Source organism: Pleuronectes platessa, chromosome 23 (assembly GCF_947347685.1).
Source record: "Pleuronectes platessa chromosome 23, fPlePla1.1, whole genome shotgun sequence".
Classification (NCBI taxonomy): Eukaryota; Metazoa; Chordata; class Actinopteri; order Pleuronectiformes; family Pleuronectidae; genus Pleuronectes; species Pleuronectes platessa.
In genome coordinates this window covers 6183551-6195885 of record NC_070648.1, presented here as the reverse complement: position 1 = coordinate 6195885, position 12335 = coordinate 6183551, and the positions used below count along the sequence as shown (strand labels likewise).

Genomic DNA, 12335 nt, shown 5'->3' with positions numbered 1-12335 from the left:
AGAAACTAACATTCTTAGAGACTCTAATCTAAAATTCCGGTCTGAAAAGTAGCTTCTGTCAACTATTAGACGAGTCGAAGTATAACAACTCTACGGATTTTATCCTAACACTCAATGTAATGATTTGCAGGTATTGTACAGTAAGTACATATATGGCATGTACTGCATAAGCAGCCCCACTTTGTGTAAATCTCCTCACCAGAATAAATTTAACGGTTTGTGAAGCTGTGAAACAACCAAGAAATTGCCCGACGCCCTTCATTTCCTGATTTGGTTGCTGGTGCCTTTGTGCATACACTGTATGTTGGTGTCTATGGTTGGGGATGTCTCTCTTTCTCTCTCTCTCTCTCTCTCACCCGCTCTCTTTCAGACTCTGAATCAGCAGGTCCCTTCGGTAAACAAGGCAGAGTGATTGTTGTATTTGCATATTCCTGAATAAATTATATTGCATTTCTGCGATAAGCAGTAGACTACTGTTTGGTAGCTTTTCCTCCATCCTTCTCTGCCTCCGCTCTTTCTTTTTCTACAACATTCACACACGCTGCCACGAATTAACCCTGATCATGAGGGACCACGGCGAGAGAGAAAGTGCTGCTCAAAATTCATATTTTCAGCGGTAGAAAAATAAAAAAAAACATGCCATTGGCCCCTGGTGGGGCCCGGACTGCCAACTACGTGGATGGTTAATCAGGCCTGATAATGATGCATGCGTATGTCCGCCACCAAGGACAAGGATGGCAGCCACGCTCAGCGAGAAAGGGGGGGTGGGGTAGAGAGCCTGGGAGGAGAGGAGGTGGAGATTAAAGAGACTGAAGCTACAGAGAATCAAGAAGATAGCTAAAGAGATGGAGGTGGAGAGCAGAAATGGGTAAATAAGTGGGGGAGGAGAGGAAAGGAGAGGAAAGCAAAGGAAAGGAAATGAGAAGAGAGTACCAACAAAATGAGTCTGTGTAGGAATGCAAACGCTGTTTGATCCCATGGATGAGGCTATTCAACGTGGGTGCAAATGACTATTTTGTGTATGTGTGTACATGTGTGCAGCCAGGCAGGCATATGGACAAGTGTGCATATTCACATCAGTGTCTCTAATGGAGCTGGGGGATGTGGTTCTTAATATGAACACATCTACAGCTACAGACTTTAGTCCTGTTTTAATTACAGCCCTGGCCTGCTAAAGAAGCCACCAGGAGAAGAAGAAAAACTCCTCCATTAAGGCCGCATGTAGGCCTCAGCCTTTTCCCCATCAGATCAGCTGATGACTGCTTGCTTCCCCCCCTTATTCCCCTCATCTCCTTCGGAGAATTGGGCTGGTGGTATTTTGGCTGTGAAAAGGAAACCATCGGACGGCAGGGGCATGAATATTCCAAATGACTAATGTTGCGCATGCTTATTTTTGACATATCTGGCTTCCGCAGGGAAATAAAACACTTCTAATGCAGGGGGACCATCTGTTATCTGTTGCTGGTGTTTCAGAGCAGGCGGGCTCGGTGCACACACACACACACACACACGCTCACTTGAACACAGCAAAAATACACACAGGCACACAGAGAGACGCACACATGCACAGGCAGACAGGTCGGCGCGTTCGCACACAGCGGGAGGCGAACGTACACAACGAGACACATGCGCACACACGTACCAACAGCAGAATCCGCTGGGAGCATGCACAACAGACAGGCTCTAAACTCATATACAAATTGAACACTCCCTCTTTTTTCCTTTTTTTCTTTTTATTATTTAGTGTGTTTGTCAAATGTGCTGTAAATCTCAAGCTGTAGGGTGACAGGGAATGCACACACTTTTTTTTATGCTAGCCATAAATACCTGGGCCTGTCTCTATGCAGCAGCTGGAGCCTGATAATATGCTGGTGGTGTGAAAGGGGAATAAACTAGCTGCATCACCTTGAAAAACCAAACGTGAGACAAACAAACAGCCTCCTGCATCAGCCACACATCTACACTAAAGTGCATTCTCACTTGTTTGTGTTTGTGTGGAGCTACGGCCAAAGGAAGAGGTGCAGTACGGTAAACAAAGCTTTTGTATATGCCTGGATAATCTGTTTGCTATTTTCCTCACAACAGCCGAGCTTCTAGGTGCACAGGGATACCTGGATTCAATAGAATGTTTTTGGAAAGCTAAATTTGACGAAGAATTCCCTTTCAACTCCCGTAGCTGAACATTTCTGAGATACAAATTACATTTTAGAAAACAATCCCGGGTATATCAAATATCCCTGTAAGGTCCGGATTTCTCTATTTTACTGGTAAACAGATCTATTTTTAGACCGGTGCTCCTGCAGCAAAACACAATGTGTGTATCCTTGAGGTCTAATAAATGTGAGGAATGTGCTTCCTTCCTTAAAAATCATTCCCAAAGCCAATTTTTTGAAGAATTTGAATTAATTTATTCTTACATCTTATTGTCCAGCGATTCACACATAATCCAGCCGTATTAATGACGGAGAAGTAATTTGATTTAATAAGTTATAATCCTACAATCATCCTTAGGTGAGACATTCTAAGCTTCTGTTTTGAGAGTATAAATTATTACTGAGTATTAGGGCCACGTGAAAATCTGAGATTACGAGAATAAAGTCACACTATTGCAAAAACAAAGTCATCATTAAGCGAGGGGTCATTTCAGAAGATTAGCATGTTGTCTGTGTTAAAATAAGTTTTAGTAGAACTTACTTGTTTCTCATTAAATTATGACCGTATTCTTGTAAATTACAACTTTATTCTTGTAATAGTCCTTGTAATATTATGACAATTTCCCTTTATGGCTTTATTTTCTCGTGATATCACGACATTATTTTGTTTATATTTCTCGCAATATAACTTTTCCATTATAACATCATATTTGGTAATAGTACTCCTTTATTTTAGCAATATCATGAAATTATTCTCAAAATCTTAGAGCAGTTTCACACACGTTTTACAAATAATGTAACTTGACTTAACATCCATAGTAGAACCAAGCAGAATAGAGGAGGGGGTTTAGGTAGACTCATAAGATCAGTGTAGGTAGAGATGACGGTTGCAGGGTCTGATAACTTACCACTGTCAGCAGCTTTTACGTGAGGATCCTCACCCGCAATACTGTCAGGTGCACTGTGTGTGTTTTTGATCTACAAGCACATAATGAAAGCAGAGAGGGAGAGAAAAACAAGGTCAAAGATCTACACACTCATAAGACCTTGGGTACTGCCTGCATTAATGTACACGGCGACAACAGAGGTGTGTGTGTTTGTGTGTGTGTGTGTGTGTCTGTGTGTGTGTGTGTGTGTGTGTGTGTGTGTGTGTGTGTGTGTGTGTGTGTGTGTGTGTGTCTGTGTGTGTGTGTCTGTGTGTGTGTGTGTGTGAGACCAAGAAAGTGATTTTAAAAAGATCATTTCAGCTCAATCCATGACTCTAATATGCACCTCCCAGAAGACGCTGTGCGCTTGATGTTGCAAAATACAAGGCTCCTTTTTTTCTGTGCTCGAGGAGGCTCCCAGGAGCCTTTGAAAGACAGTTTAATGATGAAAGACAACATGCCTGGATGCTAGTGTTCTGTTTTAGGCCACAAGGGAAAAACCGCCAGTGCCAAAACAATTTTAGGTCTTTAATTTTTCTTTTTAAAAATGCGCCACGTTCATTTAGAAAGATCCAAATCACACCGTGGATCCTCATCTTGTGGAAGTAATAAAAAAATCACTAAATCCCTCCAAGAGTAAATATTGCGGATTGCTATGCTGCAGTGAAAAAATATTGATATATGAAATATCATAATATTGACATTTATCTGTAGCTGGGAATCTACCTGAGGTTAGAAAAATGTGTGTTATTAAACTTGTGCTATATCCTGTTGTTGATGCTTATAGGCATTCTTCTTCTTTTTTATAGAGAACAGTGAAAACATTGCACAGGAACATCCTTTCTTCCCGCGTCATTCATGACACTGAGGAGGAATAAATGTGACAAGATTGCCACGTATGGGGCAGAGGAAATAAGGGTCTGATTTGATGACTTGTCACATGCTGTCCTTTTCTTCCAACAATGGAAACCAGACTGTAAACTCCACTGTGCAAGTAAGAGGTGTCGCCAAATGCGTTGTGACTCACCACCTCAGAGGAAAACAAAAACCGGCTTAAGATCAGTGTGACATCGCATGCAGTGTTCGCAACTCGGAGTATTTGGAGAGACTGGACTGAATACAACTGTGGAGAATGTCGTTTAGAAATGAAGAAAACCTTAAAGCTCCAGTGTGTGACTTTATTTTTTCCTTTTTCAAGATGAAATTAGCTCCAAATATGAAGAGGTCTGGCCCCTTCCAACCAATCAGAGAAGGTCAAAGTCTGGAGAGGGAGCTCAGAACTGTTTATCAATATATGAAAAGCTCTTCTGGTCGACTTCTCCTCTCACACTAAGTTAATATTAGCTGCAGGAGGACGTCACTATGGCTCAGTCACACGTTGGCTAGCTCCCGACTCCTGCATCAGCTGAGACAGAGGAGCAGGACGAGGATGAAGATGATGATAGATATACTGTTCTGTTAACTTTACCATGGTATTTCTTTGCACGATCAAATAAAGTGGAAAAATAAAGCTCACAAGCTCTCAATGTGTAGAGAGCTAACTTGTTTGGATGCTAATGCGAACGAGTTTATTCAAAAAGCATAGTTGTACCATTGACTCCTGTCGCATAATTGTCTGTAAAACATTGCTGCTATGGGAGAGGGGTTAAAACTCCGGCAGGCAAACATTTATATGGATTATTTTACTGATCCTCAAAAAGTAAATTCTAACACCTTGACTAGTCTCGTAGAATATGTGAAATATAAAGTTGTTTTCTTGTTTAACTCTGGTCTTCGTGGCCCATACAAATTTAGGTAATACCGTAACAGCGGATGTACAAATAACTGAAGTATCCTTGTGATAATAGTCGATGCTCATCCAGCCACATTAGCCTCAAGAAGATAAGTCTCCTGCATTGCTGCACTGCGAGAGGGAGAAATAATGGAGGAATCACTTGAAGCTCAGTCCTCACAGTCTACCTATCCTCATCATTCTCCAGTTCTTGTTTGTGTCGGAGAACGAGACACCGGCGGAGTAAAGCCTTCAAGCAGCCTTGTACACTGCTCCCAGGAATCAGCCGGCGCAAAAAGAGAAACAGAGGCTCGCTCTTGAAGAAGTGTCTGCCTTTGAAGGATCTTTATTCTCCGTCCCCCAGCTGCCGGGGATGTGTGTAACTACTTAGGCATACAATGGGTGCATCAGGTATTTGTCCACCGAGAGCCGGGGCCTAGCAAATGAAAAGCGGGACACACCAGCCCAGGAAGCGCCTAATTAATTGACAAGCACATATTTCTGAATTTCTAATCATCAAACAGACTTCATGTTGTTCCTCCAACACCATTCGCGCCAGCTCATCCTCCCAGGCGACTAACTTAAGAGACTTATCTTATAAATACAGCCCTAATCAAAATAAATGACTAAAAGCTCCAAGGGAGTTGAAGGCTATACACATTTACATCAGAGGAACTGATGCAATTTAAATAGCCGCCTGTGCACCGACTTCAGGTTCAAACCACAGAGAATCCTAACTTATGTAATACTTTCAGTGGGGGGTGGGGGGTGGGGGGGATGCTTTGGTTGGCAGACCTATATTCATGACAGCCAAGTAGGAGAGACACGGCCTCCTTCTATGTGTGCTATGTTGAATTCCCACAGCTGCAGAGTGCTCGGTTGATGAGCGTGTCATATTTTACAGAATATGATTTAATACTTAATGTGTCACGTGCTTTTAGTCTGTTTGAATGCATGTGTGTTCTCGGCATTTGTGCACATCATTCTACATAAGTTAACTGCTCCTTGTTCTCCGCCTTATTGTTTAGTCTCAATGTTGTGAAAGTGTGTTTCTCTCTAACATAAAGTTGTTATAATTAATATCCTACATTGTATATTTCTATATTGCTGCCATACAATTATATTGGAAATAGAGTTTTAGAGTGCAGTGCGCATTCTAAACTCGCCTGTTTGGAATGGGCTGTTAACTTAGCCTCAATCAATCAATCAAATTGTATTTCTAGCCCATATTCACATATTTAACTGAACAACACGTTTCAAGTGTGAAACAGAAAAGGTAAACAGTTCTCGAGTTACGTGAGCCCAATGTAAACAGACGGACCAATAACAAATAAATAGATGTGAAAATGTCAGCCGGTGGCTAACAGGTGCTGTTGTAGATTGATTGGTGATCGTCAGACGTTTCAATTAATTCCAAGTTTTGATGAGAGTCACAAAGCTCTATACAACAGATGGCTCAGACTGTGGAGCCCCACATCTCCTTGTGTATTGAAGTCCAACAGGTCTCCGTCAATTCAGACAGACACACAGCTGCACTCAAGTCACATTTAGGGTTCACGTGGAGACTTCAGTGTTCACGGCGTGACCGCTGCCTCTGCACAGGCTCAGGAGTTTAATGGTAAAGGTGGCAGGAGCACACTGTTTGCCGAGACTCCAGAATCTCGTCTGCCTCGTGACACTGCTGCTAATACGAACTGAACTTGACTGTGACATTTGTGGGAACCTTTGCAGAGTTTAAAACTTTGGGACGGGAGTGGAGGGTCGATGCCGTCCCTGAGTAGACTTTAAGAAGAGCTCAGCATTCGGCACACGGAGACCTCGTAGGTAAACGGTAAAACAGGTTGTTCAGAAAGCAAAGACTTGAGACTATTCCAAGAAGGACTCACGAGCATGTTTGTATTTGCCAACTCAACCAAAGTTACCTCGTTAAATTCTTAAAGGTGAAAAAAATACACCAATCACAAAAAATGCCATCAAAATTTTAAAAAAAATTATGTTTGGAATATAAGAACTAAGGACCGGTGATTTCTAGAACTAAAACACTTTATAATGAACTAATCATTTGCAGTAGGTTCATTAGAGGTGTATTCCTTTACAAAAAAACAAACTGTAGTAGTAATAGTCTGCATTTTCCCCTATTTAAATATAGCCGTATTTGAGAAGGTGATGCTGGAAGCGTTCGGATGAAGGCAGCACAAGGACGGCGTGCGGGGGTGCAGGTGTGCACATGTGCTACGTGTGTGTGTGTGCTCTGCGAGAGGTAAAATAATGACAGACAAGAACGGATGGCTGGTGACGCGGGGACGAGGAAAGGCGCCACATATTTTCGGGCCTCAGGCTGGGCAGCTGTGAGAAACTTCTTCTCTCATCCCGCCACCCCTCTCCACACCCCCCCCCCCACCCCCAACCCGCTCTGCGGCACTGTTCAAACAGAGGACAGAAACGCCCTGAGTGATTCTCCTCTTTGCGATCTCGTACATGGCTGCCGGCGCTTTCCTCTTCTGTATCTCCAGCTCGCAGCGAGAAGAAGAGTGACGGCGTGAGTCATGGCGGGTTTTTTTAACGAGCAAATCTTTTGATTAATTTTAATGGCACTTCCTTCCAAAAGCTTCCACTCTGAGACGCTCATGTCTATTATTATATGGTATGACGGTTAACTTTCATGCATGAGCTGAGTTGATGGTGTCGCACCTTCGGCTGTATGAGAAAACCATGTTTAAAAATATATATACAGATGAATACTCTGCATTTACAATTAGGTGTTTTCCACTTGAGTGTTAAACCTACAGTCAGTAAAGCCATGAACATATGGCATATTTATATGTGACTTAGCTCTGATGAAAACCCAGGGCTTTATGGAAATGAAGGACACACATGCACAAACACAAAGCATCCTTCACTCATCACTGCCACCCGCCACTGCAACCTGGGACGCCGGTTCAGACAAGAGTGAGAGCCAATTAAAGTTGTTTAATCTTGCAACTCTCCGTATTGGATGGAGGGGGGGAAAAAATGGCAGCTTGCGTGTTGCCGTCACACTTTCAGGTCGTGCCAGTTGGCTCCCCCAACGTGTGACAGCCGAGCGATCCAGACAGAGCAGGAACAAGAAAGTGAAAGAGCAGAAGGGGAGAACATGGCAGCCGAGGACTACCACTTCCACATCAAACGAATGTTGTCACAACAGAGCAGCAGAGCCGCCCCCGTTAACTGTGACATCATGCAGCTGCTCGTCACACTGAGCAAAGCAAGGCGGAAACCTACTGTAAGTCGAGCAAGCACGTTTGTTTATTGAATAAGGGAGCCGAGAGAAGGGAGGGAGCGGCGTGGCAAAGCGTGCATCCAGTAGTGGTGTCAAATCTTTGTAAGTAGCACGGAATGCAGCGTTTTTCATCTCTCCATGAAATTGAATGGTGGAAAGGGAAATGAAGTGTGCCCTTCAATAACAGTAAAGGCAATCATTGAGGTTTGCATTTGAGAAATATGATAGTGAAAGGTTGGCGCTGGCGTTTGGGTAGCGCTAAAAGAAACAACAAAACTGATTACAAGGTGTTTTTATTTAATGGTTGATGCAGCACATTTCTGTTAATGTGCAGCTAAATGAAAGGGAAGGCTGAGGTAAGCTTAAAAAGGTAAAATCACTCTAATGAAAATTAATGGAATGAAAAAAAACACAGAGAACACTTCCCTTTTGGGAATTAAATCATTTTTTATCTCATTAATGTAAATATCAAAGTTGGCAACAGAAGCTGCGGTTAAAGTTTTCTGTATGATCTTAAAAGCGTGTAATCGTTTCCTTCAGTGCTATAAAAGTTGCAGTCTGTGCTGAAACAGATTTGTATCCATATGTCGGCGTTTATCGGCAGAAGTTCTGTAGTCAAACTCAAATTTAAAAAGAAGCATCTAAATCGGTGGCGGTGCCCAGACACTGGGCTGAAAGGGACTGTTGTCTGTGACAGAAGGAAAACAGGAGGGAAAAAGGAGTGGGAGTGTAAGGACAACAGAGTCACAAAAAAAAAAAAAAAAAAAAGAAAGGCTGTCTCCTAGCGGCCGATGGCGTATAGTCCTGTCAGTTGTCATCCGGTACCACTCTCTTTGCTTGATACAGTGAAACTGAGGTAATGTACCCTATGAAATATTCACCAAAGTTGTCTTTGCTTAAGACGGATTGTAGAGAGGTGGGAGGGGGAAAAGTGCTGCGATAGACAGACGGTGAGCCCCCCCCCCAAAATGCTCCTCATGTCTGGTTTTCTTAGGCGTCTGCACCTGTTGTGGGGTAGGAACAAGGACAAGTGTTTGTGTGTGACGGGGGGGGGGGGGGGGCACATTAAAACAGAGGCAATGTAGCGCAATGAAATATTCACCAAAGTTGTCTTTACGTAAAAAAAAGGATTGGACAGAGGTGGGAGAGCAGAAACGCTGCGATGGAGGGAGGGCGAGTCCCCCAAATGCTCTTGATGTCAGGTTTGCTTAGGCTTCTGCACATGACAGGGGGACCAGCAGGGGGTCCATTAAATGTTCCCAGAACGGTGCGTCAGTCTCCACAGCAAAAGCCCCCGACCCCAGAAACCCTCCACTAGTTCTGATGTACTCTCTAAAATACCGAAGGCTTGATCAGGCTCCTGTTGACAAGTTTAGTAATTCTATCTCCAAGCAATTTGAAATATAAAGATTCATTTTACAAAGGGAGAAGATGGAGATGTATCATCCGTCTTATCTACGGTCTCTAGACCAATTTTGAACACCGAGACCATGTTTTCTATCTTAGGTGTTGATGCAGAATATATTTAAATGCAGCTGAGGTGGACAACGCAAATTCCCTTCTCTCCAAATAGTATTCACTTAAACCAAGGCCAGCATTGATCCAGCAACCCTCTGACACGGCGAGGGAGGACAGGTTAAAGTCATATTAGAATTAGAGAAAAGACGGAATAATTCGCTCCTAATTAGGGTAATGAGAGATGTGGTGATTCATTAGCAGTCATTGTATTTGTGATGGCCTGTGTTGCCAGGATGTGTGTTATGTAAGGGACGCAACCATGGCGCAGAGTGTGGAATGCAAAAGCTGCCATTAGCCGCCGTAGCTACCGTGCGAGGCCTTGACACGACAAAATTAGACGGATAGCTTTTGCTTCTGTGAGTCTTAATGTGATACATCATAAAATACACTGCTCTGCCTGATCAGCTTTGAAGAAAAAAACGCTAAAGAAGGGCGTTTAATGAACTGCACCTCGGCCGGAGCGTAACAGATATGAAAGAGATGCTTGATCAGGCCGTGAAGAGAAAGACAACGAGAGGTGTGGAAACTCAAAAGCTTACATGAGTGGCTATTGACTCCTTGAGACCTAGTGTCATGCTGATGTTTTGTTGTCATACAGGCACTCACGGCTTCCTGGACACTTTTCACAGTCTGGCTCATACTAATGCATATAATAATGAATACATTGACAAACTATTCAAAACGAGAACAAAAAACAGCATCAAATCCAGTCGAACTTTGCTTTTCACATGGATATAATTAAGTGTCAACACAGCCGAATTAAAGCAAAGTGTTATTTAACGACACGCTGCGTTCAGACCTTTACACTGTGTAAAAACTTTGAGTGCACTCAACAACAACAAGCCTGTGGTCAAACACAAGACAGGTTTTGTGTGTTACAAATGGTCAAACGAGCATTTCAGCTCCATCGCGAACGCCATGAATAAACAACATGATTCCCTGTATAAGGCTAAAGCTCTGTGGCTTTACAGCCCTTTCTGTTCAGTCAGAGACATCAAATACTTGTCATCTAAAGAGGTAGAAGGTTCTCAGAAAATGAACATCATTGTACTCTCAAGGGTTAGGAGACTTCAAAAAGAGGCAAGAAAATCTTTCATGTTATTTCATTATCCTATCTTTGTTTGGGTTGCTTTACTTTTAGTTGTGTTTTTGAAACTGTGTGGTTTTAAATTCTTATATTGTGTGTACCTCAGGAATACCAGCCACTTCTTTGTAGACACTAATGGGGATCTAAATCATGAAGAAATATTCCTACTGTATACATTAAAACCTGCCCTACCATAATCCACATCGCAGGCATTTCAGATATAGTTCACAGGTCCCCACACAGATCCTGTTTCATCCAGTTTCTGCAAACACACTGAATCTAATTAGAATCGAAGGTTAGTGCTGACCTGGAGAACAACTGACAGAGGAGTCTATGGCTGAGAATTAAATCAGATTGAAGCACTTCATTAGCATATTGGCAAAAAGCATTTCATTCAAATGTTCACTGAATAATGACTGATACACTGAAGGATTATTGGCCTAATTTCAGGTCCAATCCAGCTCTCCCGATGATTGCAGGGGGGCTACCGATCTGAGACATGTCTGATCAGATTATTTGATCGAAAAATCCGGTAATATGAGGGGTTATACATAATCTTACGGAGCCTCCGCCTATTCAGTTTCAAAATCTGAAAAACAACGCAACATGCGACACTAATGTACTGAAACGGGGAAAATGGTTTAAATATGTTAGTAGTTACAAAATAAAGTGTAAAAACAATATTGTTTGCCTTAAGGTTCTTCCAATGCTGTTACCAAGGTGGCTTTGTTAGGTCTGGTGATTAACTCTGATGCAATAATGGTATCCATTTGCAATCCATTTCAAATCCATGTGAATTTCAATGGTGTTTTCATAAAAAGACGGTGGGACACAAGTTTTCCTTATAATTCACATTCTATGATGGAGCAACACCGAGATAAGCCAGGCGAACGGTGAAATCTAATCTGAACCCCAATGTTTTTTGTCTATGGAAATGGCTGGCGTCTTATCGCCAGAGTGGGTTATTTGAGCAGATTCTCGCTGTGGCTTAGCGAAGGGACTCAATCACTGCTGCCTGCCGATAGGCCTCACTTTCGTCCTTCTCCCTCTCTCATCTTTTTATCTGGAGGAGCGGAAATGAAAGGATGCTATCTCGCGCTCTCTACGTCCCCGGTTCGGGAGATGGAGAGAGACGCGGACATTTTCTGTTAGGCCTTAGCCGTCTGATGAAAAACATTGGGTTTGTAAATCTGTGCTCTGAATGAAATACGCCGACAGTTTAGGGGCTCTAAATTAACTCGGGCTCAAGAAAGGTATTATGCTGTAATTTGTGGTGAGGCTGTCATGGCGGGATGCAACCATGAGATAAATCTAACCACATTCTGATGACTAGAGGAACATCAGTGTATAAAATCAACTGCAGCTGTATTTACAACGTCAGAGTAAACAAGCTTTGTACATTTCGGTTCAAGGAAAACAAATGTTCCGCATTTTGTTCTTATCTCAGGTCTTTTTGTCCCTACATTGTTCCTGCAGGATATTACACACAGGAGAATACAGGATTGGTTACGTCTGTCCCAGCATCTTAAAAGGGGCCAAATGGTACAAAGAGCCTACAGCCATGCTAACCACTCTCTAAGTCAAAGTAAAATGGGGACTGAATGGCCGAATAGACAGTAAA

General features: G+C 42.7%; 1 protein-coding gene across 4 annotated transcripts in view; it reads right to left on the bottom strand.

Moving 5' to 3' along the window:
* The window catches only part of LOC128430216 (glucosidase 2 subunit beta), a 126191-nt gene that overhangs the window by 77399 nt on the left and 36457 nt on the right, over positions 1 to 12335 (bottom strand). For all 4 annotated transcript variants that reach the window (XR_008333975.1, XR_008333976.1, XR_008333977.1 and 1 more), the window contains exon 10: positions 3062 to 3131. Coding sequence is in view for 1 of the 4 variants with exons in the window: in XM_053416209.1 (XP_053272184.1) it covers positions 3062 to 3131 (70 nt within the window). In the remaining 3 variants the exon portion in view is untranslated. The remainder of the gene's footprint in view (positions 1 to 3061; positions 3132 to 12335) is intronic.